General features: G+C 40.8%; 2 protein-coding genes across 8 annotated transcripts in view; both read right to left on the reverse strand.

Annotated features, from left to right (window-relative positions):
• Window positions 1–13,734, reverse strand: part of STRN (striatin) — a 68,586-nt gene extending 54,852 nt beyond the window's left edge. For 2 of the 6 annotated variants that reach the window (XM_040059867.2, XM_040059866.2), the window contains exons 1-2: window positions 13,390–13,734; window positions 657–760 (exon numbers count right to left, since the gene is read on the reverse strand). In XM_040059867.2, coding sequence (XP_039915801.1) covers window positions 657–760; window positions 13,390–13,695 — 410 coding nt within the window. In that variant the 5' untranslated portion in view covers window positions 13,696–13,734. Of the gene's footprint in view, window positions 1–656; window positions 761–9,333; window positions 9,410–13,389 lie in introns of those variants that run through there. The other 4 variants (XM_040059870.1, XM_040059869.1, XM_040059872.1 and 1 more) reach the window with 3 other exon arrangements.
• A 2,985-nt stretch (window positions 13,735–16,719) lies between these two features.
• HEATR5B (HEAT repeat containing 5B) overlaps window positions 16,720–21,643 on the reverse strand; it is a 55,810-nt gene continuing 50,886 nt past the window's right edge. For both annotated transcript variants that reach the window (XM_040058258.2, XM_040058257.2), the window contains exons 35-36: window positions 19,482–19,695; window positions 16,720–17,666 (exon numbers count right to left, since the gene is read on the reverse strand). In XM_040058258.2, coding sequence (XP_039914192.1) covers window positions 17,362–17,666; window positions 19,482–19,695 — 519 coding nt within the window. In that variant the 3' untranslated portion in view covers window positions 16,720–17,361. The remainder of the gene's footprint in view (window positions 17,667–19,481; window positions 19,696–21,643) is intronic.

A 21,643-nucleotide genomic window follows, 5' to 3' on the forward strand; every position in this document is an offset into this window, starting at 1 on the left:
CAGCGATATTCTATTCCTCATTTGCATATGTGTATGTTTTTCATCTTACTTCTCCTAACAATTTCAGAAGCTTATTTTCTTAAAGAGAAGCAGGAATTATCTGATAGGAAAATGATAATGTAAGCAGTGACTGCTTTGCAGCAGTACCATAAATATACTCTTTATTCAAGAATTTTAAAAGAATTAAACTAAATTTGGCCTAAAATAAACCGGTTGAACAGAGATTTCTGTAAACGTGATTAAAGAACAACTTGCTTGCCTTAAAGGTAAGAATAACAGGAAAGTATACATAAGAATAAAATGGTACACTGACAACTTGTACTAAAACGTCCATGAATAAAGAAATGGACATTTATCAGCTGGTAAATATAAACATTTTTTCAATCACACAATTAACCTCCAGAAGATATTCCTGTAGAATCTACCATACTGAAAAGACTAAAAACTTAGCAAGATTAAAAGCCATTCTATTTTAGCTATTGTTCTTATCATAATGAAGACATTTAAACTACTGGTTTTATTTAGCACAGTAAAATTGGCCAATCTGAGAACTGAGTAGACAGAAAAAATATTTCTTGGGTTTTGTCAAATACAAAGGTAAAATAAAGTTTCTGTCTCCAGCATTTCATCACATACTCATGGCAAAAGCAGCATACCTTTCCTGTTTGAGCGCATATTCCAGCATCTTGATTCTTCGCACTAGATCCTTCTTGAGATTTTCCTGTCCTTTCCTTTCACCTTGAAGAAAGGCGATCTGGGCCTGCAAAAGGAAGTGTTCAATTTACAATCTGCTTCCTCAAAATTATTCAGCATAGCTCTTAAAGTGTATGTGTCTTTCCAAGTTATTTCAATATTCATTTGTAGAGTTCAAAAGGATTTGGCTTAGTATGCTTCATAAACATTAAACACAAAAAACACTGCATAGATAAGCCTTCTAAACTGCATGCTCACTAAAGATTAAAAAAAAAAAAAAAAGCAATTTTTATTTGTTTTCTCTACTGGATATAGGATAATAAGGATAAGGAATGGATAAAATAAGCCTACAAAAAGCCTTCAGCAGATAAAAGTATTTACCAACAATCAGCAAGAGAAGATGATAAAGTATCTCTGCTCACTAACTGAAGTAGTGTTTAATTAGGGTGCAATTCTATAGATACATGTTAGATACATGACACTAGTAAAAATACTTGATGTAAACCATGTTCAGCTAAAATAAGAACAAAAGAAAAATAAAACCCTGTTTATAATACAGGGTTAAGTGTTACTTATTGTACTTACTAAAATAGGTTAAGGAAAAGTTCTCCAGAAATACTGTAATTAAGAGAGAAAGAAAAAGGAAAACAGGAAAAGGTATTTTGCTGAGGGGGACAAGGAGAGAAATGGCATATAAGTAAATAAAAGTCAAGTAGAAAATAGATAACCTCTATCAGCTTCCAGCATTAGTATTTCGTTGCCTGTGAAAAATCTCCTTTAAATAGAAAATTATGATAAATACAAGATATTAATTGCTAATCATAAAGGAAGAACCACCTGCTTTTGTACCTAATGCTCAAATCAAGAGGCAAGTTCTTGTGCTTGCTCAACTCAAAAATACACTTCAATGCAAAAATACCTACAGGCAGACACCCCTTCATGCTTCAGCCTCACCTGCCATGTCCAGGATCAGAAGCTTTCTGCACCTCTACAGCTATGTCTCCAAGCATCTCATCTGTCTCTTGAGAAGCACAGACAGGATAAAAGGCAATTGATCTACACCATCAGCTGTTGAGTATGAAGACTTACAAGCCTTTCATTTACATAAATGCCCAGGAAAGTCAGGGATTAAAAACGAGCAGGAATATCCTATCGTCACCTGTCACAACCTTGCAAGCAGTCTCAGATATTTTAGTTAATGGAGATAGTAGGTTCTAAAGAATCTGACTGCAGATTTTTACCCCAAGGTGAGAAAAAATGGAGTCTGTAAATGGCATTTTCTCTCCAGCAACTATAAAGGGAAGGCACACAACTAACCCTGTTGAATTCTGGCGACCAGGCAAGATGAATCTTACTCCGAAAGCCCATTTGTTTGTGGCCAGCAATAGCAGCTGCTCTAAAATATCACACCAGCTGACATAATTTCATTGCTCAAGTACAGCCAATAAATAGCTTGACAGACACCTGAAGGAGCCTTAAATGCAAGTCACCAACAAGACCAGCCAGTTTATGACAAGAGAAAAACACCGGCCGCTCTCCAACTAAGCCTGTCTTCACCTTCAACAGGGGAAATACACTTGAATTCCAAAAAAAAATAAAGTCAACAGAATCAAAGAAAGATCTCTCACTCTGGCGTCAAGAACTACAATTGAATTCTAATGTCAATTTTATGCTCAGGTTTAAAGAAAGGAACAGAAGAAAGAAATGCTGATGCTGGAGTCAGCATTTCCTACCCTGAGGAATGCAACTGTGTGAAAAGCATCTCAACTCAACAAGGTCAGTATCCCTCCCAAGAGGAACATCTCAGGCTCATATAACTTAGTTTGCAGTAACTGCACAGACACACAGATTCTCACTCCCTATTTCCACGTAGGCCCAGCGGAACTAAACACGCGCCCTTCTAGTCAAAAGGGAGAGAACACCAAAACGCACTTTTAAAAACAGAAATCATGATGTAAATATGTATTTGACTGGAATGAAGATCATCCAATGCCATCAGGACACCAGCTGAAGTGATCTATTATGTGACCCCCTGTCTACAAGCAATTTCTAGCCAAGAATGAACTGACTGAACATGCTGGAATGAAGCATTTTTACCCGGAAGGTTGGCAAAAAATGTGGCTCACGCACTGCTATACTACAAAGGTCAAAGCAGCATTACTGTGCTAACAGTTGAGGTTAAAGTCATCTTCCACTGGTAGCAGCCTAAACTAAGTTAAAAAATGCAACCTCTCAGTAGTTTTAACAGCTTCCTTTTTTAAGAGGGAGAGACATAATGATTATGATATGAGAGACATATGATTAAGAACTATCATACGACACCTCCTTCATGTGGACATCATTTGCTGTCAGTAATACATCCATGCTCTTAATGATGTCTTAGAACTTTGCTTTTTCCTGGATTTTCAAGAAATCCTTGTGTTTCTTACTTAAAATGCACACAGGAACAACAGCTCAACCCCTAGCCCAAAAGCCATTTCTCCAGCCCTACATAAGCTTATTTCTAGGATCCTTCAAGGTAAACAAATATACATTTTACAGATAAGTAGTTTTACTGGTACTTCAAAAAACTGAGAAAAATTTTGCTCTCTCCTTGGAGGCTACATGGTATCTAGCATAATTTGTTCATGCTTTTCTTCAGAGTAGCATCTTTACGCCTAATATTCACTATTTTTGAAGAATTCTGGAAATGAGAGTACTTACATTTGGTCATTTCCTAACATAAAGAACTATTCCCTCTCTTTTCCACAAGATTTTAGCAACCTCTATCCCTCATTTATACATGTACTGAGCAATTCCAATTACGTCAGCATCAGTGGACAATAAACATCAGCTTTATATATAAGCTTAAATGTCATTTGAGAAAATCTTAATGATGATTTATTTATATTGCATGTAAGGGCAGTATTAAAATAATAACTGATATTTTATACTAACAATAATACTCTAACAGTTCATATGTCTTAAGCAGATTTCAATCTTTAAAATTTCATTCTTTTGGCAATTAACTAAAAATATGCAAAGGAACCTAAGTGTTCACACCATAAAAAAAACAGAAACATTTTGCAGATAAATGTAAACTGAATAAACAAGTGCAATGAGTTTAAATACCTAAAATGACAAATTATGACATGTAGCAGTACTTCTGCAGTCCCTAGAACAATACAGTGGTAACTGTAGGATCATTATTTCCAATTAAAATACATAGACAACATCTGTCTAAATGTCTATGCAAAGATATAATGTGCAGGAGGTCTGGGTTGAAACATGATGAAAATTATAGCTGAAGTGCACATCTACAGTTTTCTTATGTTTCAGGCATAAATGATAGAATTTTACCAATAGACTGAGTCTCCATAGGTGACTTCCCACGGCTGCAGCTTTAACCCAGGTCAAATCTGAAGCCTGAGCTACACCTGAGGGAGTAGAGGAGCAAAGGAGATTCCCTTCCACTTTGAGTAATCTGCAACACTCTTCTACACTTGCATTTTGGCCACTCCTGGGAAAGTTTGCCAAAAAATTTCAAGAATTCACAAATATTCCCAACAAACAGGTTCTGTGACAACTGACCTCCTAGATAATAAGATTAAAATGCATCAAGTTGTAAGCCAGTCTTTGCAAACCTCAAAATCGCCTTTGGGGATCACGCAAAACCTCATATTGTTCCTTGGCTCATGGGTGGGGCGCATCATCTCCAGAAAGCACCCGGCCCCGCTGGCTCCACGGCAAGAATCAAGGCAGGATCCGCCTCGAGTTTACTCCAGGATAAGTGCTACAAGTTACTCTATTCCAACTCAACTGTAAAATTAAAGAGAGGAGAAACGAAACAAAACAAAACAAAAAACCAAAATCAAACCAAACAAAAATAGCCGCCACAAAACCAGAGTGCACTGGAAAAAGACATGCCTGGAACAGTCTATTTCAGCTGCAATTGTTGGGTCCGTTGTTTTTTTTTTTTTTTCCACTTTACCTCACTGAATTTTTTTGTGACCAACTGCAACATAACCTAGAAGTGTCATACTCATCCAGTCTACGTTACCGCACGGTAGCCACCTTAACTACTCCACTTCTCTACTAAGAGGTTTTAAAAATAACATTCATTCTTATATTAAAAAAATCTTCAGAGGCAACAACACCACTGTTTCACGAAATTGCCCAAAAGAATAATGTCAAATTACTATGAAGTAGGGAAAAAGGTGAAACAATGTTTTAGGTAGCAGCAGGCTAGAAACAACTCTTTTTAAAAATGTTGTTGACTTCCTAATACAGGCTTAGCAGCCATAACAATATCATTAACTAATGAAATCACATCTTAACATTTTACCAATGTTTAAAGATTTTCACTGAAATTTATAATTCCCCAGATCAGCAATCACAACAACAAACATGTTTAATGTATATTCTATTTAGACATATTTTTACGCTTATACCTTGACACTACCTAAGAGCAGGAGATAAAAAAATATTCCTCTTTAACAGGAAATATAAAAAAATAAACATACAATGACTGCTAAACAACAGGTGCTAAACAACATCTAGTACCAACTTCAATCAGTTCCTGATTCTACAGCTATTTCAAGTTAAAAGGCAATTTATTTTTTTAATTTGTAAGACTCAAAAATGATAAAAAGCCTTTCTATTCTTCTCTAAAATATTTTTCATAATATTTTAAAGTAAATCTCATCTCAAATGTATGGGCTTTTAAAGGTCAATAGACACTATTTGACAAAGAACTACTAAGATACACAATTCTCTACATAATGCTCCCATAATTCAACAACCAGGTCTTCAGAGCTTGAGAGAAAGAGAACAAAAGGGATGGGGGCGGGGGGGGGGGGTGGACTGCAGGAAAAAGTATTGCAAGGAATATGCAGGCAGCTAAAATAACTAAATGCACTATAGAGATGAACCAATCTGGAACAGTTGTGCTAACCAGTCTACCAAGATCTACCAGAAGGATTCTGCAGGCTGCCAGGGTACTCAGTATTTTAGATTATTGCTGGCTCACTGAAGCACTACATATTTAAGTATTTTGTAAATAAGCGTAGACATGCCCTGGGGGTGAGAAGAAAAGTGAGGGAGGGTGGGAAGGGAAATATCAATGGTCTAGTACAACTAGGGAACAATTTTAAGAGGCACCATACTTCACATCACTACACACACCTACTAGCACCCTGTGCCAAGAGAGGCTAGGAAGCTTTTGTAATTCCTGCAGCCACTTAAGATAAGACAAAACTGAAGTGGGGCCACAGGCTGAAACGACCGGCAGGCACCAAGGCATATTTAACTTCACCTGACACAGAAGGTACTTCATGCCATTTATCCCTCACATGCTCACGCTGCATGACAGCGCCTCATGAGACCAATGTACAGCACAATCTGCTGCTGGCACCTTATTTTTGTTGGACTTCTCAGAGATGTCCTAAAACTAGCATCACAGTTAAGCCCAGAAAAGCATCCAAAAGAAATCAAAGATTTAGTTTACAGTAAAAACCTACAGCTGAAAATGCCATTTACTTAGGTTCTTTGTCTCTGCTTTTCAAATAATGTTTTCAAAGAGAAAACACAGTTTGAAAAACAAATTCAGTAAGACTGAAAAACTCCTATGAAAATGATCCAGAATTTATTCAGAATTTATTCCTGCAACACCTTGATTACTAACTCAGGCATCTCAAATCCAGGAAGATTTGTCTTTCGGCACTTGGAAGCGTTTCAATACAGAGATCTCTGTTCAGATAGCCAGTCTTTCTTTTATCCTCTCTTCAGGGCTTCCTTTCACTGTTCTAGCAATTGTAAGCATCAAAACAGTTGCCAAGCAATGCATCGTCACCTCATTTAATCATTCTTCATAAGCAAAAATTTTCTCTAAACCTCCAGTCATTTCTGTGGTACATGTACTTAGGGGGGGGAACATCAACTTTTTTTTTGACCCAAGAGCACATGCCACGTAGACTGATAAGCATAAAAGGAGTGCAGCTTTTAATTCTATGATGTAATTCTATAAGCAACACTGCAATGGCATGTCACAAAATAATCACATATTATGAGCTGGAGACTAAATTGCAAATGCTCAAATTCCTTTCCACTTGCTGTACAAGAACGGCAGAAGTGCAGCGACAGCAGTCAGCACCCGGACTGATAAACACACTCGTAGCCCACATTTAAACAGACAATGGAAGTTCACAGGCCAAATGAATCACTCGGGGTATGGCAAGACAAGGGAGAAAAAATCTGGAGGAGATTTTTAGATCTGGCTTCAGTAACAGAAAGAGGAGGGAACCAGACTTGACCACACAAGCATTTGCAGAGGCAATTGGCACACTCCTGTTCCTCACTCCTACATCCAGGATCAGCTACTCCTTGTATTCAGGCATGCATGACCATTCTGAACTGGCTTGGGCATCAAGTGAAACAAAGATAAGGGATTTTGTTCTCACCTCCTGTTTACAAGCTAGGATACGAACATCATGCATGCCATTTTTGCTCCAATGCTTTTGCAATCCTGCCTTATGTGACTGCACTAAAGGGAAACATATTCCTGGCTAAGACCAGAAAAAAATGTAGTCTTTCCACACTGCAATCTTTAATTTAACTTCTTTATCACCGGGTTTTTCTCAAAAATACTCAATACTAGTGAGTATATAGCAAACATTTTTTTTCAAATAGGAAAATAACATCTGGATGAGTTCATCCACAGGCCCACACAGAACAGGTCACTCAGATAAAACGAACCTTTGTTTTCACATTTCAGAGTATTTTTATTTCTAGTTTATTGTCTGCAAAGCTTGGATTCCGAGCACTCTGAAATTATTCCAAAGAACTCTTTCAGGTATCGAAGCATTTCTCAGCATTTAAAACTAAAATATAAGAACCCCTCATCTACTTCAAAGTCAGTTTTTGCCACTTCTTACGTAAGAAACTTAGAAATGAAGACTTGACAAGGCTTGCCAGCCTTGTGAAGCCAAATAGATGAGTAAGTTACTGACCAATACTTATTCTCTCAGAAAACTCTGTACTGGTAACAGTTTTACTTAAGGCTTGATACTTGTACAGCCATACTTCTTTTAGCATTAAATTAAGATGAACCAAAAGTCTCAGGCAATTCACATGATCTTCCCTGGGGAATTTTACACAGACCATTCTAAAATTAGTAAATAAAGTTTCCGTGTCTACTGAAACGTCAATAAAGGCTAAGTTATATTTGCAACTTGTTCAAACAGTGCCAAGTTACTTATCTCTGATGCAATAAAACTGCCATGAGCCAAGCCCCTCAACAGAAAAAGAAGGGCTACATTTTGGGTAGGACAGATACACCAATTTAATTAAAAATGTGCACTAGCAGTAAGAAAGACAATTAGGATGTTTCACCATATGCTAACCTGACGCTGAAAACCAAAGTTTTCTACCTGGAACACAGTAATCTATTCCATCACGAGAAACAGAAAAGTGTCTTTTTCTTTTTGCAAGTATAACTTTCCATGAAATGGGTTTGAAAGGTTTAAAGACCACTGGGAGACAATGTAACATTGAAAACTCTCTCTGTTCATAGGACATCAATATTTACAGCAGCATTTTCCTAAAAGATTTAGGCTATTTAAGAAACACATTTTCATTACACTAAAACTAAATTACAGGTTTGACACATATGAGAAGAACTGAAATAACTGATGCTAGGAAACGGTCAGATAAATTATGAAAAAAAAAAAAAAAAAAAAATCAAACTATAAAAACCAGGCACACAGCTGCAAAAACACTGTCTCACCAGTTTGTACCTACATTCTACTGCTACAAATTTCCAAATTTCTGAAAATCACTGATAATTTACTCTCACTGGTCCTCCTGGCTTAAATAAAAGAAGCCATGACAGCATATCAATGCTTCTATTGGAATTAGCTGGCAAACATGCATGTAAGTAGAGGAGAATGCAGTTAGCTTCACATGAGTCTAGCAAATAGAAAGTCTGCAAAAAAAAAAAAACAAACAAACTTGTGTAAGAGAGACGGTCTGGCAGTCACCAAGGCCCATTCGGCATCATTTTGCCCAAATAAACACACCTCAGTACTGTGACCATGGCTTGCTTTCTTCTGCCTTTCTTTTGATTTATCTGCTATATATAAAACAATAATAAAGTTGAAATTATTGCTTTTCTGCAGTGGAAGTGTATGTAACATTAATCACTGGTAGTTCTTCTGCACTATCTGCCTTATGAGAAAAAATATTTTATTGAAGACTTTTACAGCACTTCTAGCAATTCAACTTTCACTGAGAACCTCAGAAATTTGACCCACATCATGATGCTTGAAAATCTTATGCAAGACTTCTTCAAATTGTATTTATTTTCTATTTTATTGGTCAAACTATATCATTAGGACTTTTCCATTAACTTAATTACCAATTTCGCCAACTCACTGCTCATTACTTTTTCTCTTCAGATTATCCAGCTATCAGAACAACTTCTAACTAGAAATTTAATCCAACAAGAGGACCGTTATCTAAAAGCCAACAAACTGTAAATATCAACAATTTCTGAATCAAGTAACAAATGTCCTAAACCACACTATAAATAGCCACAGCCATCTGTCTGATTTGCCCCTTCTCCTCATTACTTTAACTTGTCTATCTCCAAGGACACAATCTTACCACGTAGCACGCCTGGTTTCCTCGCCGGCCTCTTGCAGCAGAAAAGCAGCAGCAAGGGGCAAGATCCCCCTCTGTGACCCCCCCCAGAGAGCTAACATTACTAAATCTGACTTCCATACACGATCTCAACTTATCTATTGCTTCCATCACATTCCTTCCATTACAGCTGTTTGCTATCATTTAACCACATTTTATCTCATTTCATTATCTCTTTCCCTATCATTTGGGTGGTGTTTTCTTGTTCTTTTGGCACTGTCTTACAAAGACTATTTTTAACAAAGCTGTAGAAACACAAGCACATTGTATCCACCCATTCTCCCTAATTTCCTCTTCAAAGGAAAGTTTACCCAGGAAAAATAATTTTCATGTAATGCTATCAGGTCCCACCACTCGTATGGAGTCTACTACTCCAAAGAAACAAGTTACTAGTTAGAGGAAATTGAAAACCTCAGGAGTGATGAGGACAAAAGCTAGAAAATTCCTCAGCAGGATGGGGGGTTGTCCGTAAACACAGTTACACACAGCACAGCAGTTTGCTGCGATTCTGACCATTTGTGAAACGCGGAGAAACGCCAATGTCTGCAAGTCTGCACTCTTGCCAGAAAAATGTTTGTCAGAAGCAGAACCTCCCACAGCAACACATGCATTGCTCGCAAAGACAACGTTTCTAGCCAAAACAAGAGCCACGCGCGCACACCTTCCAAGCTCATCCAGCCTTGCTGCTCGCTGGGACAAGGATGTGCGCTGGCAGCGCTGGGCTCTGCGGGGTCCCAGCCGCCGGGGCAGAGTCCCCACTGCTCCCCCCAGGGGTGACAGATGGCTCATTAAAGGGGAAATAACATCCCCAAGAGACAGCCACTCCCAACCAGCCAGAAGACGTGTGGTTAAGGCAAGACACCAGTGTGGGAGGCAGCTCAACCCCTGCTCGCCTCAAGCAAAGATAGGGATTTCAGTGGCCTGCACGTGCATTTGATCAAACCCTTTGCTATTTTCGGATGGGCTTGTCCAACACATAATGACAACTCTGAAATGTCTCTGTGTCAGTCCAGAAAAATGCAGAACGAAAAAACCCTGAAGTTTAAAACTTGCAGAACAGGAAACCCCGTCTTGTCAACTTTCCCAAGCAGCTGCTAGAAGAACCTAAGAAAATCCCTTATTTCTGAAAAGATATGTAACTAGATTATAATGCCATAAAGCATTGTTTGTGAATACTTAAATGAGGACTGATAACGTTAGTATTCATCCTAGCTAATTATTTCATAGGGCATCACGAAAGTCTATTCTTAGGATAATTTTTCAATCTGCAGATGTCAAAGTACTGTAAACAGAAAGCAAGCATTAAAAGTTAAATATGTAATCAGCAGATAAGCATCTAAGGGAACCCCATATTAATCTGTTTTCATTCTTATTTGAAATACATAGCTTACTAATGATGCTTGCATAGATATAAATACTGAAGTCCTCTTTTGCCTTGAATGAGGAAGATTATATAATAGAGGCAACAATAATTTCAAAAAGTTCAAGGAAAATAATTAGAAAATCAGAATAAACATGAATATTTGCCAGGAAAAACAAAACAAAGGCACTGATGGGGAGAAAAACTTTGGAAAGGCAGTACTAGACCAGTAACTGAGAACAGATTAAGCTGCCTGGCCTGCTAACTCATATATGCTATGAGCTTGGGTGTGTGTCCCCTGAACAAGCGCCACAGAACACAACAGAAAGGTACTCTACTTAGCCATCACATTCAGTTCCACACAATTAATTAGAAGGGTAAGAAAAAGAGAAAATAAAGAGAAGCCTGGAGAGGAAGAAAAGGAAGCCAGGAAATCACAATGGGACTGACTGACAAGGTAGTTTTTTTGAGAGGGTCAAGTGGAACTGACCAACAACTACAGAGCAGAAGCCAAGCACAGCAGTACTGGGGCATAAGGTATCCCAAGTATTTCAATGCCATGGCAAGTAAGGAACCAGAGATAAGAGAAGTCTACCTCTAAGAAACTAGATGAATTACAGGAAAAAATTATGGGATACTAAGACCACCATACTGAATAGGTCCTTTGCCCCACAGCCTCGCAAGAGTAGATGGATAATCTAGCACTGGAATTTGCATTGGGTAAAAGTACAATGAGGAACGCTGCATCTTTATCTTGAGAGACAGAAACTGTCCAACCTCAAATTTCCATTATTCTGTTAAACATTTCCAAATATACAGGCAAAACAAAAGGCTTCAGAAGGAGCACAGACAGGTCTTTAATTAACACTGCTTATGCTTCAGGTGTACAATTTCTAAAAGCCACCCTGTAGATGCTGAACCCCCACCACAAATCTCTCACATGGATCCAAGAACATTCATCTGCAAATGGTCACAGCAGACGTTAACGCCTGTTGTCTGTAGACATGGCCAAGAATTTTGCACCTTCCTGAACATGACTCTGCAGCAGATAAATGCTGTTACAGCTCATGGCAATGCCAGCCACAGCTAATTATAACTTTATTGAGATGTTTTGGCAAGAGTCAAAGGCATTCAAGCAAACAACTTGTGATGGGGTTATCTGTCATTGACAATACATGACTTCTGCAAATAGTCTAAATACTCAATTTCTTTCCTCCTGTCATATCCATCAAGTTTTTGAGGGATACCTGGGGGAGAAGGAAGGATGGCGTGCTGTTGAACGATACGATAAATAAGCAAAATGTTACCAAATTTAATGCACTGGCAACATTTCCTAGGTCCTGTAAAATAGATTTTTTTTTCTCCAAAGAAATATTTGATGTCTGTATCAGCTATGAGTATATGTCAAGATATTTATGGACCTCCACTGGATGTATGACACGTGATGTTATTCCTATACGTAGCTAAGCTTGTAACTTCCTACACAGTATTTACTGGATGTAGTGAATATGATTCAGTTACTAACCAATTTGTCATTGAATCATGGAAGTTAAAACAAAAATTACTCTCTTGTTCTTGTGACCACTTTGTTCAAATTCTTACAAGGGAACTCTCATTAAAGAACATCACAGCTACCACATCTCTCAGAGCAGTTGTTTGACGCTACTGTAGAAAGTAAAATTAAAAAGATGGATAAAAAACCAAAAACCAACCCAATAACCAAAAAAACTGAGAAGTGGGTTGCATTGCTAAATTGAGAGACTCAAGACTCTCTTAACAAAAACCGTACTTTAAAAGAAAGCCATAGAAAGAAGAGATAGACAGGAAGAGAGACAAAGAAAGGAGACCTAAAAAGGAAACCCGTAGACACTTCAATCTCAAACACGGCCAAACGAAAACCAACAGGGCTACTAGCAACATGGCCAGCGTTAAGGTTTAACACAGGGATTTCCTTGTAAACAACACCAAAGAGGAACGAAGGTTGCATTATCGACTGCTACTGGAGTTAATGCAACGTGCCCATCACTGAACTATCTGACAGCAATGGCTCCAGGCCAGCAGCTCACAAGTTCTTTAACCACAAGATCGCTATCAGTCCTTTCATGCATTAATGAGCGTATCAACCCCGTCGCTTTTCAAACGAAAACACTACATAACGTGCCCCATAGCAGCAAAGGGGATCCAGCCGGACCCGCGGGCCTGGCCCTGTGCGGGCGGGGCGGCACCGAGGGCCGGGGGCAACCGCGGCACAAGCGGCGGAGCAGCGGCACAGCGGGGCCGCGCAGCTCGCCGGGGGCACATTTTAACAGCGCTTATGAAACTGGCGACAAGTTGGGGCGGCCGACCCCGAGGGGCATCCGGAAAACTCCGTGGAGGCGGCGAGAGCGGCACAGCGCGCAGGGGCCGCTCCCCGCCGGGCAGGGCCCGCTCCCCGCCGGGCCGGCCGCCACGTCCCACCCCCCGCCCGGCCGCGGCGGGGGGCGGCCGCCCTCGGGGGCAGCGAAACAGCCCGGCCGGCCGCTCCCTTTCGGGGAGGACGACAAGCCGCGGCGGCGCCCGGGGCGGCCGCTCCCCCTCCAGCTGGGTAGAGACGGGGAACGCGGAGGGGGAGCGGCCGCCGGAGCCGGGGGTGTGGGGGGGTAGAAGGTCGCGGGTGTTACCTGCAGCTCCGCCCGCTCCGCCTCCCACTCGGCGCGCTCCGCCTCGAAGCGGCCCCACTCGTGCTGCAGGAAATGCAGGATGCCCGGCACGCTGTATTGAGCCCGGGACGCCGAAAGCGGCGCGGCGGCTCCAGAGGCTGAGACTCCCCCTCCTCCGCCGCCTCCTCCTGCTGCCGCCGCCGCCGCCGCCGCCGCCGCCGCCTCGCCCGGCTCCAGCCCCGGCCCGCCCGCCGGCGGCGGCAGCAGGAGGGCGTTGTTGTTGTTATTGTTGCTGAAGAAGACGCCGGGCCCCGCTTGCTCGTCCATGGCCGGGCCGGGTCCGCCTGGCTCGCCGCCGCCGCTCCCGCCGCGTCCCGGCAGCAGCAGCAGCAGCAGCAGCAACAACCTGGGCGCGTCCCGCCCGCCGTCACCGCCTGACAGCCGCCCCCGCCCGCTGCTACGGTGGCCCGGCCGAGACAGCGCTGGGGAGCGATTCGCCCCGCCGCCTCGCGCGGCATCCTGGGAAATGTAGTTCCGCTGGACGACGGGGAGGATTCCCTGATCGCCGCCTTCTGCCTGCGCCACCCGCAATCGCAGGGATGGCGCTCGGACGGCTGAGCCTCAGCGCCGGTGGGCTGGGCGGGGGCGAGGGAGCCGTCGGGAGGGGCAGTCCCGTGCCTGCAGCGGGAGCACAGGTTAATGGACACCTCCGCCTCCCAGCGGGATTTCAACGGCTTGGGCTCTCCCGCAGCCCACCCCAGGGGCACGGGAAGGGCAAGCGTCTCGCAGCAGTTCCACATGCTCCGGTCGGGCCCTGCCCTGGCAGCTCCGGCTTTTCTGCTTCCTCCCCGTTCTGAGCAGCGCTCGGCCTCACACTGCCAAAAGCTAGAAACCCTGCCTAAGGCTACGGGGGATTCTTGAGCATCGTTTGCAGTGTTGGGAAAGAGAGCGACACATTTTTCAGGAACTGCCACATTGCCTGTTCCGCGAGGAACGGGAAAACAGAATCCTGTGGGATTGAGGGATGACAGCGGCAGCATTGCCCTGTCCCCGTGGCCCCAAGGGGCGAAGCTGGGCTCCCTTTCCACGCCATGTGCGCCCCAGCAGCACAGCCTCGCTGAGGGCTCCACCGGGCTGTGCCGAGGCCCAGGTGCCAGCACCGTGTAAGAGGCGCTGAGCGCCACCAAGGCGGGGCCGTGCGGCTCCCGAGGGCGCTGGGGACGAGCCCCCTTCGTGCCCGCCGCGGTGCCCCGGGGTGCCTTGTCGAGCAGCGGCTCCTGCTCCTTTGCGGCCGTCCCGAAACCACAGCCGCCTGCTCCGCAAGCCTGCCCGCGGAGTCTGAGCTGTGGCTGCCGGACGGTCTCTCTGGGAAAGGCCACTAAGGAAGCTTACAGAGAGCATCAGGAGAGCAGCGGGAAACGGGAGCGAAAACACGGGACAGGGAGCGTGATCTGGGCGACCTCGGCAAGGAACCCGTGCAGAACAAGGCTCACCCAGAAAGGAAGGAAACAGCGGAGAGAGAGATGAAAAATGTGAAGGGGAAGCGGAGCAAACAGTTTCATTAAAAAGCAACATTTAAAAGACCATTGACAAAGAAAAAGATGAAAAGGACAGTGACAAACAACAATAAGCACTACTGCCATTTCAAGTTACTTCAGTTTTTTTTAATCAAATGGAATTTGATGCCAAAATATTGTGTAAAACCACATGATTATAACTTTAGTATCAGGAGCAAGCAGAGAAGCAAACGAGGACTAAACTGGGGAAGGATGTATACAAACGAGAGTTGTGCATGGTGTAGACAGCCACACAAAATACAAAGAAAAACCTCTCCCTTCTCTATCCCTCTACATCTTTCTCTTCTGCTGTTTTCTATTCTTCTACTGACTTCTTACACTTCCCTCCCCCCTTCTGAGTTTTCAGACATCTTGTCTAACCAAAACTAGAAAGTGCTGAGATAAAACTTAAGGTAAACAAAACATGATTATAGACAAAATCTTTCCTTGAAGTCATTAATTCCTAGACTACCTGGTGGAGGGGAGAGTATCTAAAACAGGTTATAAACTTGTTTTCTGTTTTACTTGCAAAATGTTTGTGTTGAATTTTGAACTGGAAGAGCTTCCTTAATGCTTTCAAATGTTAAACTGGTTCAGAACTTCTTCTAAGCGAAATAGATTTGGAATGCTGGAAAGACTTATTAGAAAGGGATGTATTTAAATCAATTTAATTCCCACTACCCATAGTAAGATGATAAAACTAGTGAAGTTACTTTCCTTCTCATGTACAGCACATTGTTTTTACTTCTGCATATATCTTTACTCCTGTAGAACAATGGAACAAGATTTGGTTAACATCTTTATGAAAAAAAAAAAAAAAAAGATATTAGAGTACGCACCACTTGCTGTGTCCTCGTTAGTAATAAAACATTCACTGTGAAATAAAATCATTTCTGATTTCATGTTAAATATTTTGCACACAGCCAACTTACCACAGGGTGAAAGAGCATTGTCTTGACCATTTTGCATAGGTACTCAAAGGAATATTAGTTAGGTTCTTAGAGGGAAATAAAAAGCCTAGAGGCAAGTATCTATGCAAAAATAGTGATCTACAAATATTTTAAGCAGATATTAGTCATATTCAATTCTATTTACTATCCCTTTGCTATATTTGAAGTTTGCATCTGAAATACGCAGTTTTTACAGAGTATACAGAGAAACATCAGAGATGAAACCCAGCAGGCCTAGTAGAGACCTCTGGTTATGTTACTTCTCTCTGTAAAGCAAAATGTATAGAAAGATCCCTATAAAAGCCCATAAATTCAACAGCTGTGTCAAAAAATTCATGTAAGTCAGTCTTGTATACACAAGAAAATACACGGTTCCATACTTCTGCCAAGTAGGAAGGGTGAGGCCTGGCAGCAGACAGACACTGGGAGCCCTAAGCCCCAAAACCTGCACATCAGACGTGAGGGGAGCCACATGCTTTTGAAAAAAGCTGGGTAGGGGAAGGAAAAACTGGAGGAGCCTGGCTCTCACTTGTGTTCTGCCCCCTGAGTAGAGTACCAAGTGCTCCAGTACCTCTGCCTGCAAATTCGATCAAGGACTACAGGTACGATGTATCCAGAAACGAAAATCTAGCAAGAAGGTCAAATACCTGTGAGTGTGGACAAAGGGCAGAGCGCTGACTCATCACACATTCAACCAGCTGCTGGCAGAACAGGGAGACTGCAAACATAGAGCACTTTACAAGGGCCAAGATCTACACCTACAAAAATGCAGCTAGAAGGCAGTTCTCTTTATAAACTCAGTTTCCAGTGCATTCTTTAAGATTTATATTCGAAGAGATAGGGGATTAGATTCTTTGCATCCTTTATTCATTTTCAAGCATGGAAACGGATTTGAAGGAGATACACACCACATAAATAAGGACAACTCATTAAGATAGCATGCTTGATCATTCACCTTAAGAAAGGCTGAAAATTTTCAATTCTTTTGTTGTGGGGTTTGGGGGTTTTTTTTCATGCAAGCTGAAACAATCTACGAAGTCCCTTTCCCTGTTTTTTTTAAAAGGAAAAAATTCATACTTCTACACTAGAAATTCCCCATGGTACAGTGTAAGTACCTCATAACAGTTTTTCCTCTTCTCTCCATCCCCACCGTGTTAGTGTGTTGGCACAATGGTAGGATAACAATCACCAGATTTCAAAAACTACTGGAGGGTTTGAGATAGCTTTTAAAAATAAATAAAACTATTTAGATACAGATTTTTTTTGGTGGATAATTTATAACAGAAATTCATAAATATGATCACAATTTTCTAAAAATCTATACAAATACAAGTAACACCACTTCCCTTGTAACGCATGGATTTCAAGTAATTACACAAAGCTCCATTAGACAGCCTTTCACATACAAATTACACAAAATTAGACATGTACGCAGGGATAATGTAATGCTTCTGACTACTTAATGGTCCAAAAATAATAAAAGTAATTCAAAAAAAGCTAGTTTTCAGTTTAATTGTCGGGGTGGAATGTACTGTGGGTGGTGGTTGCCTAGCAGCTGCTTTTGCTTTGCTGGCCTGACTTGCTCGGACTGCAGTTTCTAGACGTGTTTTCAATTCAGGAGCAGCTCCCATTACTGTCTTGAAAGCATGTGGGTAAAGTGGACCAATGTGCATTAGATTCTGAAGTGCAAACTCGTGAAGATCCTTAGATGCTGTAGATGCAGAAGCAAAGGCATTTTCATTCAGTAAATAGGAGATCAGAGTGGGAACAAGAAGGGCAAGCAACTGTACTCCTAAAAATGAAAGAAAAAAAAATGTAATTACCATATCAGAGAATGAAGCAAACAAAAAAAAATATCAGTTACTAGACAGATAAGGGCAATATTGTATTTGAAACTGATATTAGAAACTGTAATCAAAAATTATCAAATTAAAACAACTGAAATGCAGATGGCTTCTTGTGCTTTGATCACTCCAATCTGTCTTACCAGGAGTGGGTTTAAGATTTCTATTATTGCTCATTACAGTCATGTTGATCCTGATGCTTATTTAGGGATGTTTTTGCACCATCCAATTGCAGATCATTGATGGAAGATTGTAAGATGTAGAGTGCCTACCTACCATATTAAAGGATTTTCAAACACTTTTCAGGCAGACAGAAATGTTATTCAATTGAGTCTGAGTATCTGCCTCCCCAGCGAGCACAACTGAACTGGTATCAGTATGCAAGTGTTCACAAAGAAGTCAGAGACAGCTATTTGCTGTTATTTATGTTGTATAGGTCTGGGAGATCCTAATCCAAAAACTAGTGGGGCAGCTATACTTCAGCTAGCATGACCTAGTGAGGCCACAGCCCAATATGGCAAAGGGTTCAAGAGGGCTGACCTTGAGAATAAAAAAAGGCAGTTGAACTTAAGCAACAAGGCCAATTTTTGTACCTAGAAAGAATGTAAGCACATCTTTGAAATGTGTAACCTGGTCGTTGTACATTTTAAGCTCAAAGAAGTTAAAAATTAATGTTAACTCATTTATCTAAATTGTTTTAGATTACCACAGTATTAATTATTTTCCCTTAAAGGTTCTGACTAATTCATACTCATGGGGTGATTGTCTCCAGCCAGCAAAAAATCAGATGTTCTGTTTCCTCATTTGTTTTAGTTACTCTCTCAAGTTCATTTCACATGTGTTTCAAACAACTGCTCCAGAAGCAGAATGAGGCGCAAGAAATTTAGTATTTTATCAACAAAAGAAAACTCCAACAAAGAGTACGTTGGGGAAAAAAAACCACAAAAACCAACCAACCAACCACCACCACCACCACCACCAACAACAAAAACAAAACAAAAAAACAAAAAAAAAAAAAAAAAAAAAAAAACCCAACAAAAACAACAACGACAAAAAAAAAACACAAAAAAACCCCACACCAAAAATAAAAGAAAAAATTAAAAAAACCAACCAAACAAACAAAAAAACCCCACCAACAAGAACACCACCAAACCCTCAATAAAACCATATACAAAACCAACAACAGCAGTATTTTTCAAGGAGCTTTTTCAGCATTTGAAGTCAAATGTCAAAGACAGTAAGTCTTCAGAATGCACATTGTTTCAGCTGAAGAATAACTAACTCAAAGATAAACTGTAAGTAATGTATTCTATCTAGTAAATCTTGCTTCATCTACAATCAAGATACTCTGACCAGTATTGAACTCTGACAATCCAATTTCTTGGGCTCTTTATCTAAAACTTGTTGAGCTGGTAGGAGCAACCTGACAGAAGTCTACTAAAATAATTAAAGCTAACAGTGAGAAAAGTAAATTTAAACAGCGTGAAATACAAATTTCCAAACAGAATAAAATATCACTCCTTACTGCAGCTCATGCTTAGATTTTTTTCCTGCAATCACCAGAAATGCAAAGGCTGCAGTGCATCATGCTGTATATGCTGTGCAAGTTCATGTATACAAAAGTTCTAGCACTGGAATTACAAAAACACGTTGCACACACAGTCCATCTGTGACTATGCCATTAAGTTCCCGACTGCAACATTTCTAACGTTCAACATTCTATTTTAGCATTACTCATTCCTCTAGAAAACCTGAATACTTACTGTTCTGCTCCTCACCAAGGGCAACCAATGTTTCAAGGACTTTAATTCCTTCCTGGACTGCTAAAAGCTCCAGATTGTTCTTCGGGCGGCTCCTTTCCACAGCTTTCAACTTCTCAACCAAGATAGGGGCCAATGAATGAATATATGGGGTCGACAGGGCACGATTGGTGTGTTGGAACACAGAAAGCAGAAGCTGGTAACACTTGGCTTGAACCTAATCAAATCAAGAGAGATACATTGTCCTCAAAGTTATTTGTTAACTCAGGGAATCTAATAAACTCTGTTATCTCTGACTGAAAAAAAAAAAAATACTAATAAATGGGAAGGAGGCATAGTAAGGAAGAGGAAAGCAGCAACAGAGCCCATCTAACAAAGCAGTATTGCCCAGTGTTCAATAAAAGGAAGTCAAATTAGAAAGAACATGCCGGTACTAAGTAGCAGTAACAACATAAACTCTGAGAAAATAAAGGCATAGTTAATGTCATACAAGTCTGTCACACCAGTTCATAGTGAACTACACCTTTAAATCTCAGAACTACCAGCTCTAATAGTAGCTTAATCTTTAAAATCGTGATATGCTATTCCAATTCCAGAAGGGCAACGCAGCCCATAAAAATGACTCAGAACAAAGCAATCTTACTGTTCTAACACAAGGCAAGGCTCTAGCCAAAAGTGTCAGGCCTGTCCATCCTTGCTTCTCATTCTCCATTTTGAGCTGGCAGTAGCCTAGGACTGTATGTGTAGCCATACTGTGAGCTGATCACAGAAGGCTCTCCTTCTCTTCCTTTATTTTATTTTTTTATCCTCCTCCCTCTCTGTTCGAAGCAGATATTATTAAAACCACGGTTTGGGAAAATGACTCACTGATGATCTTGTCCAGATGGATTTATGAATGCATTTTCTGGGGCATACAAAGGTCTGCCTCCAAAATCCCACACAAATAACCCAGAATTTTTTAAAAGGTGAAGCCTCACAACAAATATGAGGATAAAACAGTGCACATGTTTTCTAACTGCACTCAAGTCCTAATAGGATGAGTTATCAAGCACATGCTGAACAGAAATGTTCTAGAGGAAGTACTGCTGCACAAAATGATCTGTGAGGAGATCCAGGGATTACTGGAAACATAGAAATATAAATAAAAATATTGCATAAAAACCATAGATCGTAAAAACTACCAGTAAGAAAATACAAGTTATGCAGCTCATATTACTGTTAATTCAATGATATACAGCTGCAGGTTTTCTATACAATAGTTAAGGTCAGAAATAATAACACTTTCCACATCATTTATATGCTTTATAACAGAGCTCCACAGAAGAACGTTCTTCCTTAATGCCTTACTCACCATCATCTTTGACCTTTTCAACAAATTTCACCTCTATCTCTCCATACTGTTACAAATAATTCTCTTCCCTTTCTGTCTTTCTTTAAACTTCATTCCTTATTAGCGGTTAAAGATGATTAGATTAGCCTTTGAAACGAGGAATAAAAGTATTTTCTTTAAATGCAGCCGTATTTCAAAAGAAGTTTTATGACTGCATCTGACAGCAGAATTTCATCCAAGCTTTTCTTCCTTTGATCCATGTAATATAAAACTCTGGACTACTGTGCCTTCATGGAAGTCTACCAAAACTTCTGAAAGGTAAAATCAGAGCTTCTTCAAAGCATAAGAGTTACACTCTCATGCAAAACTTGCCCATTTAGCATTGAAACACTTGGGTCTCTCAACTGAGTTATCTTGTTGGAACAAAAGGAAATTGAGCTCACCAGACTTCTGGTTATTACTGTACATGATATTTGACCTTTTCATGTGGTAAAAAAGTTTCAAAAATACTCCTGTATTTCTTTTAAGCCATCAGTAGTTTCTTTGGAAGAGACTTCTCCTTAATCAGTTCAATGCACTCAGTACAATCACGATCACGCTTTTATGACAAACAGGTAATTTGCAGCATTACTGACTGCAACAAGGAGTATTTTACATTTAAAAAGCCAGAATGAACACACAACAAGTATTACAGAGTATATGCTCTGCACATTGGTGAGGAGAGAGTGGACACCATCTGGCTGCTGTCCAAATTTGCTCTGTGTGTTACAGAAATAGTGGTAAGTTCCAGCTGATGGGCAGCTTTCCAGCAGGGTAGTGGGCAACGATGTACTTC

This window comes from Hirundo rustica, chromosome 3 (assembly GCF_015227805.2).
Source record: "Hirundo rustica isolate bHirRus1 chromosome 3, bHirRus1.pri.v3, whole genome shotgun sequence".
In the NCBI taxonomy this organism is placed as follows: Eukaryota; Metazoa; Chordata; class Aves; order Passeriformes; family Hirundinidae; genus Hirundo; species Hirundo rustica.